General features: G+C 40.7%; 2 protein-coding genes across 5 annotated transcripts in view; both read left to right on the top strand.

The window, feature by feature from the left end:
- jarid2b (jumonji and AT-rich interaction domain containing 2b) overlaps window positions 1–6,833 on the top strand; it is a 70,068-nt gene extending 63,235 nt beyond the window's left edge. The window contains exons 10-19 of the mRNA XM_077548462.1: window positions 522–614; window positions 693–811; window positions 896–966; window positions 1,901–2,015; window positions 2,096–2,201; window positions 3,245–3,427; window positions 3,731–3,861; window positions 4,126–4,294; window positions 4,964–5,071; window positions 5,157–6,833. Coding sequence (XP_077404588.1) covers window positions 522–614; window positions 693–811; window positions 896–966; window positions 1,901–2,015; window positions 2,096–2,201; window positions 3,245–3,427; window positions 3,731–3,861; window positions 4,126–4,294; window positions 4,964–5,071; window positions 5,157–5,417 — 1,356 coding nt within the window. The 3' untranslated portion in view covers window positions 5,418–6,833. The remainder of the gene's footprint in view (window positions 1–521; window positions 615–692; window positions 812–895; window positions 967–1,900; window positions 2,016–2,095; window positions 2,202–3,244; window positions 3,428–3,730; window positions 3,862–4,125; window positions 4,295–4,963; window positions 5,072–5,156) is intronic.
- Window positions 6,834–7,723: 890 nt separating this feature from the next.
- Window positions 7,724–15,668, top strand: LOC144037364 (uncharacterized). 4 transcript variants are annotated; one of them, XM_077548796.1, is made up of 13 exons: window positions 7,724–7,831; window positions 8,589–8,743; window positions 8,820–9,245; window positions 9,389–9,429; window positions 11,375–11,464; window positions 11,859–11,948; window positions 12,250–12,341; window positions 12,431–12,616; window positions 13,683–13,868; window positions 14,059–14,154; window positions 14,244–14,428; window positions 15,263–15,363; window positions 15,474–15,668. In XM_077548796.1, the coding sequence occupies exons 3-7, from the start codon at window positions 9,180–9,182 to the stop codon at window positions 12,272–12,274; spliced, it is 312 nt and encodes a 103-aa protein (XP_077404922.1). In that variant the 5' UTR covers window positions 7,724–7,831; window positions 8,589–8,743; window positions 8,820–9,179; the 3' UTR covers window positions 12,275–12,341; window positions 12,431–12,616; window positions 13,683–13,868; window positions 14,059–14,154; window positions 14,244–14,428; window positions 15,263–15,363; window positions 15,474–15,668. The 4 variants fall into 4 exon arrangements, with proteins under 4 accessions (XP_077404922.1, XP_077404921.1, XP_077404924.1 ...); XM_077548795.1 differs by having other exon boundaries at window positions 8,589–8,747; XM_077548798.1 differs by having other exon boundaries at window positions 8,589–8,747; window positions 15,260–15,363.
- Window positions 15,669–15,968: the final 300 nt, after the last annotated feature.

The raw sequence follows: 15,968 nt of genomic DNA, 5'->3' as shown, positions 1-15,968 counted from the left end.
GTTAAACATGTTTAGGGCAGTCATTGTCAAAGTGTGGTATGCTGGCTTCCTCTAGTGGTGAGTGGTGAAATCCGTCAAATACTACCACAATAATTAAAAGTTAGCAAATTGCAACAAGCCAAACGTCAATAATCACATTTCTATTCATTGAATGATTAAGGGTTCTACTTAGGGAAAAGAAACTTTAACTTTTAAAAATGCACCATTTTTTAAATATTGTTAGACATGAACAGATGTTTTAAAGTAATTTTAAATAAATAAATAAATGCCGCAATAGCAATAAAAAAAAATCTTTAATACACATTTGTGTACAATTACATTTTGTACAAAATGCTAATGTGTTGTTGTAGGACAGCGTTGTTGTAGTTTTGTTTCCTTTTCAAGTGTCATGTGAAACTTTTAAAATACAGTTCTGTTATGGCTTTAAATGAATTCAAATGCTAAAAGCATCACCAAAATATATAGTTGGATTTTCTCATGCCGTCCAATTGTACTCAAGTTGTAAGTTGAATCTGTCGCAGGGGAAGTCGGTGTCGTTGACCAACTTCTTCCGGATAGCTCGCAACACCATGAGCATGTGCTTCAACAAGGAGCCCGCCGCCAGCGAAGTTGAGGTGAGCATCATCATCACATTTGTTTTTGTTTTTTGCCGGGGATGTCGTCCAAACTGACGAGCGCGATTGTGTCCGCAGCAAGAGTACTGGCGCATCGTGGAGCAGCGCGACGGTCACGTGGCCGTGCACTGCGGCAAGGTGGACACCAGCACGCACGGGAGCGGCTTTCCCACCGGCAAGTCGGAGCCCTTCGCTAAGTGAGTCACCCTCACCCCCCAAAATAAAAGCAAAGTCCACCAAGGAGAATATGTGACGCGTCTGTGGCGCCCTCTTGTGTGCAGACACGGATGGAACCTGACCGTCCTCCCCAATAACTCGGGGTCCATCCTGAGGCATTTGGGTGCTGTGCCCGGTAAGACAAACGCTCGAATCCACCACTTATTCATTAAAATTGCCTTTTTTTAAGAATTTTTTTTTTAAATAACTTTGAAATCAAAGCTGGCGTGATGTATGTTTTAGGTCTTGTGCTCTCTATATATTCAAATAAAATTAAATTGTATCAATGAATTCATCATAAGGTTAATAGTAAATGTTGCCTTTTTTCATCATGCCATTTATTAAAAGGACTTGAGGCTTCGGATTGGCTAAAATATAGATTTTTTGCGCCATATTTAATGAAAATGAAAAGAAATAAAAATTATTAAATTGCGTAATTAATGTAGAATCATTTCATGTATAATTGACATGTTTATATGTACGTTAAAATAAATGTATTTTTCTTCCTTTGCCTTACGAAAGTCAAAAAAAAAGAAAAGCAATTGCGTCAAAACTTCAGCTATTTCAGCTCTAATGTGAAGTTGATGCATATTTTTCCTTTCCTTCAAGTCATTTTGTTCAAGCTTTTTTGTGCATTTCAAAAAGAAGAAAAGTAAATACATGCATATTTTCCACTACAGAAATTTTACACATTTTACACGCATTTTATTTATGTATTTGTTTATGTATTTATTACACAATGTTACTTTACTGTACTGTATTCCAGATGTTTTTTTCAGGCTTCTGGAAGGTTAAAATTGTTTAAAATGTATTTTTTTTCTTTCTGTGTTGGAAAGTGATAGAATAATGAGTAATGGAAATCATGAATTAGCAAAAAGGGAAAAAAAATGAATTGAATTGTAATGAGTGGGGACAGATTTAGATTTGTTTTTACGCCCACAAAACCTGTTTAAAAATTGTATGAGGACTGAGATGGAAAAATAATGTTTGTAAACATAATAAATGAAATTCACTTCTCCATGAAGAACTTGAGTGAAATCTGAAGTGTTGTTGTGCGCTTTGGCCTGCAGGGGTCACCATTCCCTGGCTCAACATCGGCATGGTCTTTTCTACCTCATGCTGGTCTCGAGACCAAAATCGCCTTCCATACATCGATTACCTTCACACTGGTGCTGATTGCATTTGGTGGGTGCCACGCACACGCAAATACGCATATTTACAAATCTGTACACGCGTGTCATTAACGTGTGCGAATGCGTGGCCAGGTATTGTGTCCCTGCTGAGGAGAAGTCTAAGTTGGACAAGGTGGTCCACACGCTGCTGCAGGCCAACGGGACGCCCGGACTGGAAATGCTTGAGAAGAACGTCATGGTGCGGACGTACACACACACACACACACACACCTGCCCTTAATTGTAATTGGTCATAGTAAAAAAAAAAAAAAAAGAATAATTCTTTTTTTGTTTGTTTTTTCCTGGAAAAAAAAGAATAATCTTAACGAAAACAAAATGTGCTAGTCAGCCTGTACATCCACATATGTATATTTAATTAACATTTTTGTAGTCAATTTTAATCATTCATTTATCGAATCATCTGGTCATCGAGGCCTGGAGTCCTGCATGTTTTAGATGTTTCCGCCTATCAACACACCTGATAACCTGGTCAGGATGGTTATCGGGCATGCTGATGAGCTGATTATATAAATCAGGTGTGCTAGTGGGCGGAAACATCAAAAAAATGCAGGATTCCGGACCTCGAGATCACACTACACATTAAATTTGGGTCAAATCAAGCTGTCATTGAAACATCATTTTTTATGCTTTGTTTGTTCGATCATCAGAAGAAATAAAAAAATATGATTATTATTATGTATCATAATAAATGCATGAACATTTGATAGCATTCAAAACTTTATGGTCACCAATATTATTTAGTAAATGTCCATTACGTTGTTTTAGTTGTTGTTGTCTTTTAGATATAATCAGATAATTTCTATTATTTAACTAATAGTGTAGGATAAATACATTCTTACCAGATTTTTCAAAAAAAAAAATCAATGATTCCTAAATTCAAACAATCATAATTATGTATGTTTGTTTAAATAAATAAGAATCCAAGAAGTAATAATTTACACTTTTTATTATGAATACATGTCCTTTTCATTTATTATGTGAAATATTTATATCTAATAATTTTATCTAATAAGTACCAAAAAAAGTCCTAATAAAATATGGTATTATAATCTTAATTACTTTAAATAGAATGTATTAGTCACTGAATTAATAGGCAGTCAGTGAAGTAGCCCTCCTGTTGTTTTTGTTTGTTAACAATGTTCATGGGTCAGTGTGATTTTTAATCATCCCAAAAAAGTCACAAACTGTTTGGTGACAGTTTGTTCTGTTTTGCTTGCTTAGATCTCTCCGGAGGTTCTTTGCCGCGAGGGCATCCGCGTGCACCGCACGGTGCAGCGCAGCGGCCAGTTTGTGATCTGCTTCCCGGGCGCCTTTGTGTCCAAGGTGTGTTGCGGCTACAGCGTGTCCGAGACGGTGCACTTTGCCACGCCGCATTGGATCAAGATGGGCTACCAGGCCGCTAAGGTTGGGAAAGAGAAATGGCAATTCCATCGCGTAAATTTGAGCCACTGACATCGATAGTGGGGGAACTCCAAGAGAATGTTTTCTTGGTATATGGCAGTGATTATTACTGCCCCCTATATGTCACCATTGGAAGTACACCTCAATTTCCACCAATACTTTGCTAAAATATGAGCTTTTTCATCGAGTTAGCCCACTCAACATACGAACCTTCCGAAGGCGGCCGTTGACTCGTTAGCGAGCGCCGAACGACTCGCTAGCCGTTTGGATGTGCTGAGTTGTGATTTTCGCTTTTGGCCCCGCCAGGACCTGAAGTGCCGGCGCATCGCCAAGCCCTTCTCCATGGAGAAGCTGCTCTACCAGATCGCCACGGCCGAGTCCAAACGGGACAACGGGCTCCTGCTCACCACCATCGCCGCCCTCCTTAAAGACCTCAGGTGCGTATGCCACAACCCGACTTAAAATAAAATAAGAGAATTGTTAGCATAAGTTGTTTGAGTTTAAAATGTAAGAGATAAAAAAAAATGTTGTAAGTTAACGATAGTCATACTTTGGCAAGACTTAAGTTGTGTATTTATGGACAACATTTAAGGAGAAAAGTAGTTTAGGTGAAATTGATATTTTGAGAAAAAAAAATTCCCGACTGATGTTAGCCTGTTAGCACGTTAGCTCGAGTAACGAGATGTGGGTTGGCACCGCAGGAACTTGGAGATGCGCCAGCGCGAGGAGCTGTTCACGGCGGGCCTGCACTCGGCGGCCCGCTACGGCGCCCACGACGAGGGCCGCAAGAAGCCGCGCGGCAAGTGGACGACGCTCGAGTCCTCCGAGAGACGCTGCCAGATCTGCCACCACCTCTGCTACCTCTCCATGGTCAACTACTACTTTCCTTTTGCACGCCCGCAATCCCTCGCTTTCATTTTCACCTGAACAGAACTTCAACCACTACCAAATATTTGGATTTTGAACATTTAAACAATAATAATAATTGTTAAAGTGAACAAAGTAGTAAGTGAAACATTACAAATCAGATATGATTAAAGTTGAAATTTGTAACTAAATTCAAAAGATGAAAAAAAATTCCCTAGTTTTAAACCCTAATCCTACTTTTAAATCTTAGTTAGAAGGCCACCCCAAGTTAGAAAACCCTAATTATAAACCCCTTTGTAAAACAGAGAAATGTAAAAAAAGAAAAAAGAAATCTTAATTATATCAAGGCAAATAAAAAATTGTAACGTAACATTTGTTATTAAAATAGCCACTTCCTGATTTCAAAGTAAACATTGTAAAAAAAAATGAAAGAGGATCAGATTTATTTTTAAATAGAAATGTAAATTAAGAAATAGAATGACTCAAACTTTATGATAAAACACCAAAAGTGTCATGACAAATTAGTATCAAAAAGTTCAAATTTTATCTAAAAACTGAAAGTAAAAAAACAAACAAGTTTCACATTTTGACATAACATTCATGTTATGAAATATTCCAAAACAGAACATTACACGGCAATTTCATGAATAGGATTGCTATATTTTTTTGCAGGTGGTGCAGGAGACGGACAATGTGGTGTTCTGCCTCGAGTGCGCGCTGCGCTACGTGGAGAAGCACAAGTCGTGCCGAGGCCTCAAGATGATGTACAGATATGACGAGGTCAGCTAAAAAGCCGCACGCAAAATGTCCGAGTTGTCTTTGAAAAGTCACGGCAGCTCCATTTTGTCATTTCCTTCCGGCTCAGGAGCAAATCAACAACTTGGTGAACCAGGTGTGCGGGCGCGCCATGTTAAAGAGCAGCGGGGGCGCGACGGGTGGCGGCGGCGGCCTCATTGCGGCGGCGGCGGTGGCGGCGGGCGGGGGCGACGCCTGCCGCCGCCCCGTCAGCCCCACCAAAGCCTCGCCGGCCAAGCGCGCCGGCGCCCCACGCAAGCGCGGCGCCATTGAGGTGTCGCTGGGCCGCCTGTCGTCCGGCCTCCTGCCCAAAGCGGCCGCCGTGTCCTGAGCGCCTTTGCACTAGCGACCCAAAACGTTTCCCAACTGCCACCCCCCTCCCCCCACCGCCAAATTTCCCCGAGTAGAAACCCAAAGTTTTTTCCCTCCGATTCCCGGCGCAGCTCCTGCAGTATCACTTTGGAAACGCCGGGGGGCGCTCTCGTAGCGAAAACTTGAAAGACAATACTGTTGCTGTTTTTTCACGCACCCTTTTGGAATTTTTCTTGTTGTTTTTCCACCTTCTGCATCTGTTTTGTGGGTTTTGAGCGCGAAAACGTGTGCCTCACAGCGAGGAGATCGGCCTTATTTTTCGGTGCTGTCGCGTTCCCATTGACTGTATCATGATGAGGAAAAAGCGCGAAGTTAGCGATAGCGTTAAAGCGCTACCATCGCGAAAAAGCTTTTTTTCCTGCCCCGCCCCTCGCTTGGTTGGAGATGTGCAATCGTGGTTAACATTCCATTTTTCTTCCAGTCCTTCATCTGATTTTAATTCTTCCATTTTTCATTTGCGTGTTTTCATTTTTTCCCCCTTTAATTTACGATATTTTATTGAGTAGAGCCACTTGTGTCAAATGTGAATTGTTTTATTATAATGAAATAGAGTGATTTTTTTTCCCCCTTTCATCAATTTGTAATTTTCCCTCCGGCAAAATTTTTGTACATAATCCTGTAAATGTATTTTACATACTTGACCCCGGTGGGGAAAGATGCCAGGAAAGAGTGATGATGATGATGATGATGATGATGATGATGAAGAAAAAGCCTTACAATTCCCTTTCTTCATCGGCATGTGCGCCGACGACAGGGTCGCTCCCGTGTGTAAAGGAAAAACAAAAAACAAAAAAAATCAACGTTTAAGTGCTGCTTATATCGCCAAACATAAGACGACTTCCCCTTTGCCCGTTCCCGAGCCCCCTCAGTCTAGTTTTCTTCCTTTAGCTTTACTTTTGTAAGAAAAGGGGGGAAAAAAACAGCAGAAGGTGAGAAGTTTTCATTATTTTTTAAAAATTTTGTGTGGGAAAATGTCACACAGAAAAAATAAAGGTCGTAGCTCTCCACATGTTGCACTGAAAAAAAAACTGCTTTTACATCCTGGATCCTTTTTTTTCATGATTTGGTTGTCATCCCGCCCGCGCAGAAGACTGAAAAACTCTTTGAGACTATTTAAGGCAAAACGCTGACGTGAGCGTTGAAATAAAAAAAAACAACGAAAGGTGGTTGTCAAGTTTTTATGGCCTTAACGATGTTGTTTTTTTGATACAAAAGTCTGAAAGTGCTCGCTGACACAAAGCGAGGCTCTTAATTTATTGGTCCAGACTCTAGTGTTGGTTACATATTTTTTTTGTTTTTTTTACATTTTTGCAGTTTGTTTGTACTTGAGGTTGAATAAAAACTTGCCGACAATTCACTGTCAAGCCTTTGCAAATGTGTCACGTCTTCCTTTTCTTCTTAAGTGTGTTGTTTTCGGTGCGTGGTATAAAACTAAATATCTTTTCCCTATTTTTTTTTGCAATGAATACTTCTGGAGAATTATTGATTGTTTTCTTGATTATCTGGAATGCAGCGTGTCCTTCACGTCTTCCTTCTCACATCTGTTCAAGAGGAAGAAGCCAGGAAGATTACGCCTGATTACGAGCCTGATTACGAGCCCGATTCCGACCCACCGTCACGCGGTGAGTGAGCTGAAACGGGTTCCACGTGTTGTAGGACTCTTTCCAGGTGAATTCATGCGCACGATTAGCTGCGCTCGTCTTTGCGCAAGTGCCGGGACACGAGAGACGTCTCCATCCAAGCACTTGGATCTGACGTTTCTGTGAAGACACTCAACGGTTTTTATATGCTTTAGAGGAGATTTGTTTGCATTCTAGAACTTTTTATCCGTTTGAGTTGTATGAAATAATCAGTCACATGGTGAGAAGGATTTCTTCTTTCTTGGTATCAAACAGTCAAAGAGCTCCAATGGATTTCCGTCACATTTACCGATAGCTGGTTTTCCTTCCTGATCATCCTTAACAGTGTTTCTCAAACTTCTGACACCAAGTAACATCTAAAGAAATTCGACCAACATTAAAATACAGTCGTGTCGTTGGCCCAAGTGGCCATCAAAACGATGCGGAGGTTTTGATTCCTGTATTTGTTATAGTAAACTCACATTACGCAATTGGAACATTCACACAAGAAAAGAAAAAAACGAATCCACTTAAACAGACTATGCATAGCAACAATTTTCATTGTAGTATGCTTATTTAATGTTTTAATATAATTAGCATTTATTTGTGATTTTTTTTTTCTTTTTCTTTTTGCTAGCACTAGAGAGCCGCATAGCACCGGTGCTACTAGCTAGTAGCTAATTATTACAACTACTGATCAATACACTATCCAAATTGAATGTGATTCTTGATTGTTCCAGGACTGCTTTCACAGGTAATTGGTACATTTATCACAATGCGACAATGTCGTTGCTTGCACTTGTTATTTGACCTTGTAAATATTGGACCAATTAATGGACGATGAATGACAAACATGCAAAATAACGTGCACTTTTTAGCTGCGACCAGCAGAGTTGAGAAATGTACATGTCATATCACAAAATGCAAACCACTCAAAAAGAAAGAAAAAAAGTGGAAGGCCAGATTATGTTTGCATTTATTTATTTTTTTGCACACAAGTACTGAAATGAGACACAATAGTTTAGGAACAAAGCTTGTCTGATGAGGACAAGACGAAGCTCGACCAAAGTGATGAAAAGGCCAAACGTACGGAACACCAAAATTGAAATGCAGCTAGAATTTTTAATATCACGGAAAGACGAATAACAGTTTGATTGTCAATGCTTTATTTTCTTTTAAATGAAAAGAGAACGTATCACGAGGCACGCCTGACCATTTCGCCACCCGGAGTGTGTTGTATTAGTTTTGGATTCCCACAATTTCTCACTGAAAGCATTTCGCATACTGACCAGGAGATGGCGATAATATGGCGCCTGAAGACGATGTGGAATGTCGTTCCAGCCTAAATGCCTAAAACCGCTAACTACACCCGTAAAGGAAATAGTTGGTAACGATCCTGAAATTTTAATTAATCAAAAAAACTAACAAAAACAAAACCAAACAACAACTTTGGTTGTGATTGACTTTGACTTTTGTGGCGGAAAATGAAAAAAGCAACACTTTTGTTGCAGTCCCGATGACAGGCCAGCGGGCGGCGCTAGTGTGCAAAAAGCGGAAGATAGCGGATGACGTCAGGTCCCGCAGCCTATAAAGCGACAGGTGTGCCTTGATTGGATTGTTCACCATTTACGGCAAGATGGCGGCCGCACTCGTGGCCTTCTGTTCGGTTGGTGAGCGAGCGCACGAGTAAATGTTTTTGGCGTTTGTTGTCTTTTCTCATGATGACATTTGACTTCTTGCAGGATTTTCACACTCGAGGGACTCAACAGCGGTTGCGGTTTGAGCACCTCACATCACAATTCGCTTAACTTTGCTTCGTTTACCACGCAGTCCTTTCTCTTTGTTTCGGGCCATTTTGTTTTTGTTCGATTTTCATGCTGGCCATACTTTATTGTCTTTGTTTTTGTACTTTAATTTATGTTGCTGTAAATGACACACCTGCTGGTTTTCTACTTTGGAATTGAACTGACGGTTTTTGTTGTTGTTGAACCAATAGTTTGTGTAATAAAGATGGCTGTCCGTGGGACAGAAGTGAAGATGGATTGGATGTGGGGACATTTCTTTTGATTGTTAGCTTGCAGCTCATTAGCAGACAGGTGTAGATGTGTGTGGATTCATCAGCATGCGCGGCAAGATGGCGACCGCACGGGATGAAAGACCGGACAAAAGTAAGTTCCAAAGTAGATTCTAGACACACCAATGAACAAGCTTTTTGACTGATGAGGCGTGTGAATTTAGTGCACATTATAATTGATGATGTCTTTTTTTCCCTTTTTGTTTCTGCTGTGTTGCCGTCTTCAAATGGCCGTAGATGACCAGCATGGAGCCGCAGGAGCTGGATGGACCCCATCGGTGAGCCTGCACTTGACTTGAACCTCCATGTTTGCCCTTGGCCATGTCTTAATATTATTATTATAAAATACTGTATATAGTTTGAGAAAATTATTCAATCACTCAGCCAAATCTGTACTAGGTGAGTATAGTACAACACTGTTTGGGAATAAAATATATCAGATGTGAAATGTAGCTTGACACAAGGTTCTTGCTGCCATCGTACAGGTATCTTTGCCCAGAAGGCAAATATTATTTCAGTATTTTTTTCTTTTCTTTTTTTAATTTTTTTTTTTTCTGGAGAGCTCAGTATTGTTCATTTGGTAATTTTACCGATTTGACATGTCATCATTGCTCTCGCTCTCTCTTTAATTTTTATTTTTATTATTCTTCACATTATTTGCCTTGTTTGGCAGCTGTCTTCTTCACGTCCCATCAGATTCTCTTTTCTATTTAAGTCTGAAAATGGCCACTTGAGAATCTTATATTAAGTTTATTTTCTTTTTTTAATCTTTTTTTCTGGAGAGCTCATTATGGTTCATTTGGTGATTTGACATGTCGTCATCATCATTGCTCTCTCTGTGTTTTTGAAAAAAATATATATTTTATTTTGTTCCACATGATTTGCCTTGTTTGGCAACTGTCTTCTTCACATTCCATCAGATTGTCTTTTCAATTTAAGTGTGAAGATGGCCACCACTTGAGAATCTTCCCGCACTTTGTCTGCAACCAAACGACGAGAGATTTGGGAGCATGCTTGGAATTGTCTCCCAAACTTCCGCGTTATCATCACTTGACTGTATCCAATTGACACTCACCATCTCCTAATTGTATTGATGGTACCTTGCACATGCTGGAGATTGCTTGTAACAGCCACAGTGGACGACTCACCTCGCTTGGGTTTATTGTCTGTAAGGTGCACTTTTCTTTACAGGCCCGTGAGAAGGACATTCCACGACCTTTTGTGGTTTATCCGCGTGGGTTGCGAGTGGACCGGTCTTGTACTTTGAAGTGGGTAGGGGGCGCCTATGATGCTAGCGCGGAAGGCTTGAGCTCACACTGGGCATCTTTTTATCGTCTGGGTTGAAAGTTGAGTAAATCCCTCTGTGAAATTGCATCGCAGTTGCTCAGCTGTCATCCGTGGATTTTCTGGCATCTTTTGCTTGAGATATCAAAGCAATCACCGACGGCATCCTCTCTTTCCAGTGCGCCTTTTTCAACTTGCCGATTATGCCTCCAGTTGTCTCTCTAGAAATGATTCTTTGCTATATTTTTTATGTTCATATCTTTGCCTATGAAGGCAAATGACCTTGACTTTTGTGACCTTGATTTGGACGTCACCATTGCACCATCGACTGTCTGGAAGGAGAAGGAATACCACTTTTTTTTTTTTTTTTTTTTTACATCTGCTTAATTGTTGACCGCCAAGGTTCTGTTGACACATACACATGTGCTTTCAGCCCATGAATAAAATTAATTTATAGGCTAAGGGTTGCTGAGGAAATGACAAAAGGGACATGACCTTATCTATCACATAATTTTCTTTTGTGTAATTTAAGTAGCATCTGTGTATTTGAGTAGTTATTTGATGTGATTGTAAACAAAGTCAAACATGCTAAAATACTTATCAACAGAGGGGCTAGAATAATTGAAACCACAGCTATATATTCATGTGTTTACCCGATTAGTATATTTTTGGAACGGTCCAAACACATTTTTGAACACAGGAAGCACAACAGAATTTTAATAGTCAATTTCATAATTGTTCCAAAAATGTACCACTTTAACCGAAACTAATTTGTTATTCATCAGATTTTAGTTACTTGTGAGTGTAGTGTTTGATATCCATTGCCTTATTTGTAGTAATTTTTTGAAATAGAAATTTGTAAAATGTGGCACTCTTCTTAAGTATGCTATCTGTGTAAAAAAGTGAGAATTTGTCTCCGTGATCTGTGTGGCAGGGCAGATGTGTCGATGAACTAGCGACCGGCATCCGACTAATCTGGGCTTTGTTTTACGCTGCGGATGAAGAACCCCAGATGAGACATGAGACCAGGTAACACTAGATCACATGAAAAAAACCTTCCTTTCCTATATTTGTCCTCGCTCCGTTCCCTGTGTTGACGGGTGGAAGGGCATCGCCGGCTGGCTGGCAAGCGGGCCAGTCGCTTTTTTTTTTTTGCGGCTGGCCTGTTTGCCAGTCAGTCGGCGGTGCCTATTCCACCCGTCGCCACATGGGGAATGGAGCTAGCTAAGCTAGTTAGCTAAGCTAACTAGCCTAGCTTTGCTATGCTAACTAGCCTAGCCTTGCTAAGCTAGTTAGCGTGGCCTTGCTAAGCTAGTTAGCCCAGCTAAGCTAGCCTAGTTGCGGAGAGAATGTAGTGTTTTTTGTTCCTGTGATCCTGTGTTACTACAACTACTGTAATTTGTTTCCGTCATCTCTGTTGCAGGGAAAATGGTGGAGATCAAGAAGCTACCAGCACCAGACAAATGATATTTTACGTTGTGGATGATGAGCCCCAGATGAGACACGAGACCAGGTAACACTAGTTCACACGACAAAAAAACAATCCTTCCTTCCTTACATTCGTACTAGCTCCATTCCCTGTGTTGGGGTGGAGAGGCATCACTGGCTGGCTGGTAAACGGGCCAGTCGTTGCTCTTGCACTTTCTTTGCGTCTGGCTTGTTTGCCAGTCAGTCAGCGGTGCCTATTCCACCCGTGTCCACACGGGGAATGGAGCTAGGCTAGCTAGCCTGCCGCCTAGTCACGGACTAAATGGGGGATGGGAGGTTTTAACATAGTGTAGTGTTTTATTTTGTTCTTGTGATGTGTGTTGCAGGGCGGATGTGCCGATCAAGAAGTAGCGACCAGCATCAAACTAATCTGGGTTTTAACGTTATGGACGATGAGCTGGCTGACACATGAGACCAGGTAACACTACAGTTGCGGAATAAATTGGGAATGGGTAATAACCTAGTAATGTGTAGTGTTTAATTTTGTTCCTGTGATCGGTGTTGCAGGGCAAATGGGTGGAGATGAAGAAGCTACCAGCGTTAAACGAATCTTGCAGCCAAGCCGGTCAAGCAGTCTACAGCTCCAAAAAATTAGTAAAGTGTTGAGAGCCGAGCAATAAGTGACGGCAGGCAGAATCAAGTAGTCCTTTGGGCACTCACATGAAGAAAAGTGAAAAGTTGGCCTCTTGTAAGGTGAGACTCCAGTCATGTAATGGGCAGTTGCTGACTTTTTATTTTTTATTTTATTTATTAGCTTTCCTCTATTTTTTTTTTTTAAATGGGTTAGCCCAGAGCTGAGAGTTTGGCCAACTCTGTTTCAGCAGGGTAACAAGATGGCGTCCATGTCATGTGACCAGCAGTTGAGTAGTATTTGTCACTTATGATCATAGAGTACTACGCTGTGATTGGTCAACTGTTGGTCACATGATGTATGGAGGCCATCTTGTTACCCTGCGGAAACAGTTGGCCAAACTCTCCATCAACGGCGCTGCTTTGGCCCAGTCAGTAATTCTGCCAGTTTGTGTCTCATGTGATATATCTGTGAATTATTCCTTGAGTGAAATACAATAAAAGTAATGTATATAATTATGACTGTGTTGAGAAGATTGAATAGAAGGGCTTTTAGAGCCCAGTCTGTTGGTTAATAAGTTTGTGGTATTTGAGTCACTGCAGTGAACTCTTCAATATAACAATACTACATGTAAACACAGGCAAGGGCAAATATATTTATACCCCCAGCAAACCTTGCTATACAGGTGCTTTCATCCCATGAATAAAATTAATTTATAGACTAAGGGTTGGTGAGGAAATAACAAAAAAGAAAAGATGTGATGGATCAGATAATGTCCTTTGAGTAATAAAAGTAGCGTTGGTGTATTTGACTAGTTATTTGATGTGATTATAAACAAAAAGTCAAACATACTAAAATACTTAGCAGAAGGTGTAGCATAATTTAAACCACAGCTGTATAATCATGTATTGACCTGATTTGTGTATTTTTGGAACAGTAAAAATATATTTTTGAACACAGGAAGCACAGCAGCATTTTAATAAAGTCAATTTCATAATTGTTTAAAAAACAAAGTACCACTTTAACAGAAACTCATTTGTTTTTATCAGATTTTAGTTACTTGTGAGTGTAGTGTAAGATATTGTCCATAGCCCTTTTATTTTTTTTAAATACAATTGTGTAAAATTTGGCACTCTTCTTAAGTATTCTATGTGTAATAAAGGGAGATTTTGTTGTGATCTGTTTCAGGGCAGATGTGTCGATGAACTAGTGACCGGCATCCAACTAATCTGGGCTTTGTCTTGCGTTGTGGATGAAGAACCCCAGATGAGACATGAGACCAGTTCACACGACAAAAAACAATCCTTCCTTCCTTACATTCGTCCTGGCTCCATTCCCTGTGTTGGCGGGTGGCGAGGCATCGCTGGCTGGCTGGTAAACGGGCCAGTCGCCGCTCTCGCACTCTCCTTGCGTCTGGCTTTTGTCAGTCAGCGGTGCCTATTCCACACGGGGAATGGAGCTAGGCTAGCTAGCCTGCCGTCTAGTCACGGACTAAATGGGGGATGGGAGGTTTTAACCTACAAATGTGTAGTGTTTTATTTTGTTCTTGTGATGTGTGTTGCAGGGCGGATGTGCCGATCAAGAAGTAGCGACCAGCATCAAACTAATTTGGGTTTTGTTTTACGTTGTGGACGGTGAGCCGGCTGCCACATGAGACCAGGTAACACTACAGTTGCGGAGTAAATTGGGAATGGGTAATAACCTACTAATGTGTAGTGTTTAATTTTGTTCCTGTGATCTGTGTTGCAGGGCAAATGGGTGGAGATGAAGAAGCTACCAGCGTCAAACGAATCTTCCAGCTAAGCCGGTCAAGCAGTCTACAGCTCCAAAAAACAACTAGTAAAGTGTTGCGAGCCAAGCAATAGGTGACGGCAGGCAGAATCAAGTAGTCCTTTGGGCACCCGCATGGCGGTAAAATGTTGGCCTCTTGTAAGGTGAGACGCCAGTCATGCAATGGGCAGTTGCTGACTTTTTTTATTTTATTAGCTTTCCTCCAATATATTTTTTTAATGGGTTAGCCCAAAGCTGAAAGTTTGGCCAACTGTTTCAGCAGGGTAACAAGATGGCGTCCATGTTATGTGACCAGCAGTTGAGTACTAGTCGCTTATAAGCATTGAGTACTACGCTGCGATTGGTCAACTGTTGGTCACATGACATATGGAGGCTACCCTGCAGAAACAGTTGGCCAAACTCTCCATCAATGGCGCTGCTTTGGCCCAGTCAGTAATTCTGCCAGTTTGTGGCTCATGTGATATATCTGTGAATGATTCCTCAAGTGAAATCCAATAAAAGTAACTAATGTATATAATTAATACTGTGTTGTGAAGTTTGACTATGCAGTAATTGAAGGGCATTTAGAGCCCAGTATGTTGGTTAGTGTTTGAGTCACTGCGGTGAACCCTCCAATGCTACATGTAAACACACAGGCAAGGGCAAATATTCATTTTATTTCCAGAGCAAGTGCGATGCCAATCACCAGTCGTCAAATTTCGTTTAAAGATATTCATAGACAGAATGTAATAGTACAGTTGACAATGCTTAAATGAGTGTAATATCTCTAAGATGTTAAATGTTCCCGTAAACTGTAAAAGACCAGCTTTACATCACCTGAATAGAAACAGTAAACGTGCTTTGTTTAGGAAACGTTTTGCTAAAGTCAATGGCATATCCAAAGTGATGGGCTGGTATTTGGCACCCGCTTTAATCATGTCAATGGAGTAAAAATGTTGATGTATTGTGTTTTTATCTTCTGTCTGATCTGCAAGTAGGTGCCGGTTGACTCCCATCAGCAGTGACCTGCTCACAGCGGCCAACAGGAAATGAAAAGCCTACGCTGGGCTCCTCTCACCTGCCAAAGTGGAAAGTGCAGGTAAATTTGTCATCACCTTACAAAAATGATTGCTTGCATTTAAACATTCAATCCTGCTGAGTAGCTGTATGTGAATGTGCCATTTACTATTTTTTGTTTTCCTCCCATAGAAAAGTGGCCTGGTGATTACAGCATCTGCATTTGGGGGCACACAAGATTGATGGAAGAGCCACGCAAAGGAGTGGAGAAAGCAATGTTCAGACATTTGTTGTGAGCTTGGAACAAAGTGCTACTTGCCAGCTAAGTGAAAGAAGAAAAATGTTACATGGATGTTTATTAGTAAAGTTCTTCACTAGATGCTAACATCATGGTCTATTTTGTTCACATCTAGTGAAGAACTTTACTAATAAAAAGCCATGTAAGGGACATTTTTCTTCTTTCACTTAGCTGGGAAGTAGCACTTTGTTCCAAGCTGTGAAATCCTTCAACATGTAACAAAGCCCTTGAATAAACATGTGCTGAGAAGCACTTCTACTGTCAACTTGTGAGATGCAAATTATTCACACCAATGTTCATTTGTACTTGGCTGAGGTTTTTAATCCAAGGCTGTTCAAAACACTATCCAAAGGTTGAAATTCATCAAGTACCAACTCCTCCCTTATACT

This window comes from Vanacampus margaritifer, chromosome 17 (genome assembly GCF_051991255.1).
Source record: "Vanacampus margaritifer isolate UIUO_Vmar chromosome 17, RoL_Vmar_1.0, whole genome shotgun sequence".
NCBI classification, from domain to species: Eukaryota; Metazoa; Chordata; class Actinopteri; order Syngnathiformes; family Syngnathidae; genus Vanacampus; species Vanacampus margaritifer.
The sequence above is the reverse complement of the archived record's forward strand: the minus strand, read 5'-3'. Positions and strand labels throughout refer to the sequence as shown.

Excerpts from the sequence above, each read along its gene's own strand:
- LOC144037364 (XM_077548796.1), top strand. The coding sequence starts at position 9,180 with ATGTGTGTGGATTCATCAGCATGCGCGGCAAGATGGCGACCGCACGGG. Across the intron at positions 11,465-11,858 it reads CAGATGAGACATGAGACCAG|GGAAAATGGTGGAGATCAAG; the intron begins GTAACACTAGAT and ends TCTCTGTTGCAG. Across the intron at positions 11,949-12,249 it reads CAGATGAGACACGAGACCAG|GGCGGATGTGCCGATCAAGA; the intron begins GTAACACTAGTT and ends TGTGTGTTGCAG.